The 4,747-nt window shown below is 28.2% G+C and overlaps 1 protein-coding gene across 1 annotated transcript; it reads left to right on the top strand.

Moving 5' to 3' along the window:
- The first annotated feature begins 376 nt into the window (after window positions 1–376).
- On the top strand, window positions 377–4,033 carry LOC110667149 (peroxidase 20). The gene is made up of 4 exons (XM_021827891.2): window positions 377–637; window positions 811–1,002; window positions 1,702–1,867; window positions 3,436–4,033. The coding sequence occupies exons 1-4, from the start codon at window positions 404–406 to the stop codon at window positions 3,858–3,860; spliced, it is 1,017 nt and encodes a 338-aa protein (XP_021683583.1). The 5' UTR covers window positions 377–403; the 3' UTR covers window positions 3,861–4,033.
- The last annotated feature ends 714 nt before the right edge of the window (window positions 4,034–4,747 follow it).

Raw genomic sequence — 4,747 nt, forward strand, 5'->3', positions numbered from 1 at the left:
TAGATTTATCTCAAATTTGTTGAGCCAATTGTGTGGTTGCATACATCAAAAGAGCAAAATGATCAAAATTGACGCATCGGAACGAAATTTTATCTCATTGTTATATATATATATATATATATATCCAGAATAAGCGAAATTCAGATTTTCCAAGAAGAAGAATGATTGAAGTTAGGTAGAATTAGCTGTATCAACTTTGATTAAGAATTGAACTCAAAGGAATAATTTTTCTTCAGGACAAGTTTGGTTTGAAAACATGTAAAGGGACATGAAAAACTAAACAAGAAAACGTCACTGTCACTGTCTCAGAGTCATGTTGTCATACCTAGCTATAAATAAGAGATTACAAAATTAATGTTGGTACGAGCTGGCTCTCTTCTTTTCTAATTATGTTAATTCTGAAATGGGTTTCATGAAAGTAGTCTTCATCTTACTTGCTTCGGTTCTGCAACAAGTTATCAGCACCACAACCACTATTGGGAATGATAATAGTGAATTTCTTGTCCTTGACTATTACAAAGAAACCTGTCCTCTTGCACAAGAGATTGTTGCACTTAACGTTGAGCTCGCAGTGCTCGAAAATCCTCGGATGGCTGCCTCATTGCTTCGCTTGCAGTTTCATGATTGTTTTGTTATGGTTAGTCCTCTCCAATATTAACACTTCTAATTTTTCTTCATGCATGAATAATATTTATTGGAAAAACATATCCATACCAAATTTGTCATGGGTTCAAAATACTAACATGTGGATATGACCCATGTCCGGGAAAGAATTTCCCTCATTCTTATAGTTTTGTTTGTGATAATTAGGGTTGCGATGCATCAGTTCTCCTGGATAGCGATGGAGGGATGCTAAGTGAAAAGGAAGCGGGGCCTAACTTGAACTCCTTGCATGGATTTGAAGTGATTGATAAGATAAAGTATCGTTTAGAAGAAGCTTGCCCACTTACTGTCTCTTGTGCTGATATTCTAGCCATGGCCGCTCGTGATGCTGTTGCCTCAGTATGTACTAATTATTTATCCTTCATACATGGTTTAGATTTTGCATTTAACTCATGAGATATTTTTAGATAGGCTCAGCATACCATGTCATGTTAAATTAAGCTACTAAATCACTTTACACTATCTATATTTATTGACAAATAATTTTGTGGAGGGCTATTTCTTTAACCAATGTGGCTATTTCTTTAAAAAAAAATTGTATATATTGTTGTTAATGAATAGAGGGCTCACATAGTGATGAATCTTATGATTAAAACAAAGGGTAAAACAATGATTCCTGGTGGAAAAATGAGACTATAATAAGGAATTTTCATGAAAGTTTTGACTACAGAGTGTAACATATCTCCAACTATTACCAAGCGGTGGCAATATATCTAGTGAATACTATACAATGCAAACTAACGGCAGCATATAGGAAAAGGAAAATTCTTGTTTGTAATTTGAGTCACCGTTGAAGTTAATTGTACTAAAAGAAAAATAATGGTTGAATATTATCGATATATAACAATTAAAATATGTAGCAATTATTTATTGATTAATTAAAAAATATTCAAGAGATATTTAACATTTATTGATTGCAATATATTGAATGTAGGCAAGTATTTTTCATTAATTGAATGTATATACATTGCTGTTACATAGGTAAGGTTTATAGTTTTATATATGTTGTTATTAATGGGTAAGTGAATGATATGAAAGAGGGGAGGTCCAAGATGGGAAGTGTCGTTAGGCAGGAAGGACTCCTTGAGAGCTAGCTTTGATGGGGCCAATCAGTTTTTACCTTCTCCTAATTCCTCTCTGAAGTCTCTCATTGCCAATTTTAAGGAGCAGGGGCTGGCCATACCAGACTTGGTTGCTTTGTCAGGTATAAATATTACCAACAAATTATGGTGTATTTTATGATTATTTCATTTTCTTTCAAAGTAAAATTAATTTATTGTGAATAAAAAAATGATTTTACAAAATTTTATAATTTATCTCATAAGATTTTTATAAATTAATATTTTTTTCATAATATAATTAATTAATTATAAAAATTTAATTAACTTAAAAAAAAGAGTAAAATTTCTTCATGTAAAAAGATACATATGATATTTTCTAAAAAATTCAATAAACAAATTATATGTGAAAAATTTTATTAAAAAAATTATAAGAACTAGTTGCCCATTCATTATAAGAAATACTAAAATAATTAAAATAATACTAATATTATATATACTAGTATACTTTACCAAAAAAAATTATCATTTTTCAAAAACAATATGAGTTATAAAATTATTTTAAATCATTATATTTTTCATCAAATTAAAAAAAAATTTGCGTTAAATAAAATAATTAATTGCACTACATATATATACTATCCGTAACAATTATTGTTTTTTTGTTAAATTATTAATTTTTCATAATTAATTATTTTGTAAAAAAAATCATTTTATAAAAATTTTATTAGATGAGTCATAAATTTATGCAACATTGTCTTATTTTCTGTAATAAATTAATTTTACTTTGAAATGAAATCCAGGAATCATAAAATAGACCACAAACTATATGAAATCATCATATATATATATATATATATATATATATATATTTATATTTATATATATATTTATATTTATATATATATAATCATTAAACATTATCAACCAGTAAATTAAATAAAATATCTTATTCATTTTATTTTATTTAAAATATAAATATCTAGTTGAATTTTTTTTAAATGATCATATATGTTTATCTTTGCTTTGAAACATATATAATAACTTATAAAATCAATCAGCATTAACTCAGTGACAATGAATCGTCTCTCGACTCAGAGCAGAGGAGGGGGCGAGTGGGAGTCATCCCAACCTTTTTAAAATTCTCCACATATAAAATTTATTTTATTTTAATTATTGGACCTAAATAATTTTTATTGTTTCTTTACGATAAAATTAATGTGAAATATTAAAACTCTTTATTTCTCATTATATATTTAATACATTTTTATAATATTGAAAGCTTTAAAATAATTTTTTTAGTTTATTATATTCTATTATACCATTTTTTTTAATATATAATATTAATCCTTTTAAAGTGTGTAAACAATGAGATAATTAATTATTTTTTAAATTAATTTTATATATAACATTATCCCAAATTTTTTTTTATCTCCACCTTAGTTTGAGTTTCAAATAGAATCAATTATTTAAAAAAAAAAATGAATGGATTAACTTAAAAACAATGTCTAAGACCAATCTGATTTAATTTGATTCAACTTAAATGCCAATTAAATTGGCTGAATCAATAAATTGATAAAACATACAATTTTAAAAGTCAAACCGATCTTTACTAAGTTACACAAACGTGAGGACTAAATGGTTTTCCATTTAAATAACAAAGTAGTAATGAAGTGAGCATGAATAATTAACAACCAAAATGGCCTGTAAACAGGTAGCCACACAGTAGGAAAGGCAAGATGCTTAAGCTTCAGGCAAAGAGCACATGAAGTGAGGAACCCACAAGAAAATTATGACAAATACAAGAGATACAACACATTTCGAAGAATCCTACGCTCCATATGCCCTAAATCAGGAAAAGACAATCAATTGGCACCACTTGATTTCAATACTCCAGCTAGATTTGACAACCATTATTTCCTTAACATTCTTGAGGGAAGAGGCTTGTTGGGGTCTGATAATGTGTTGATCACACAAGATAAAGAAGGAGAGATCATAAGGCAAGTATGGGCTTATGCTTCCAATCAACACCTCTTCTTTGAATCCTTTGTCAATTCCATGATAAAGATGGGGAATATAAATGTTCTAACTGGAACTCAAGGAGAGATAAGGAAGAATTGCAGGTTTGTTAATGAGTAGGAGATTGCCATTAAGCTACTAATTTGGTAGTTGAATATTTACTTTGTATTGCAGGAGATTAGAAATTAAAATTCCAGTATACTCAAATGCCTTGAATATTTGATTTTGTGTATGGTGCTGATGTTCCTATTTAGGCTTTCAAGCGGCTGGTGAATTAGACTCTTTTTGCAGAATTTTCAGCTCTTACATAAAGCGTTTTGAAAATTTTTGACTTAGTCATTTTTTGTTTGTGATATGAAGTGATTAAATTTAACAATTAAGCACAGCCATTTCAATCAAGTACAATATTAATATTCAAAAATATGCTATTTTTTTTTTGGGTTTTAAAACATGGTATAAAAGAGCATAAACAATTTACATCTCAAAAGCACTTCAAGCTCTCTTCAAGCTATCTCATTCAAGTAAATATTTTTAACTCAACAAGAATCCAAATAATTCATCCACAAAAATAAATGCAAGCAATGTCACACCCTACCCCTCTGTAAGGCATAACATGATCCCGTAGTATACCTAATGAATTACCAACTCCGTCTACTGATAATCCATTAAATACACTACAAGGGATTTTAAAAACTTTTCTTCTTTTACAGTGGTGAGCACTATTTACAGGTGTGAAAGACTTTGGTGAACTGAAGTGAAACAACTAACTCATTTGATTTATTTGGAGTAAAATTTTGGCAAGGTGCCATTTGTATTTTGGACAAAAAAGCACTTCAATATATTTTCAAATCTCAACTCCAACATTTTTATCAACACAACACATTTCTCAAGTCAAATGATTTTCAAAGACTAAGATACAAAAATATAACACAATTTTTACAAGCCAAATAACTCATAATTATTTTACAACTTTATTGTACAACTTAAATTTACAAAACCAAGAACAA

The sequence above is a fragment of the Hevea brasiliensis genome, chromosome 18, assembly GCF_030052815.1.
Source record: "Hevea brasiliensis isolate MT/VB/25A 57/8 chromosome 18, ASM3005281v1, whole genome shotgun sequence".
NCBI classification, from domain to species: Eukaryota; Viridiplantae; Streptophyta; class Magnoliopsida; order Malpighiales; family Euphorbiaceae; genus Hevea; species Hevea brasiliensis.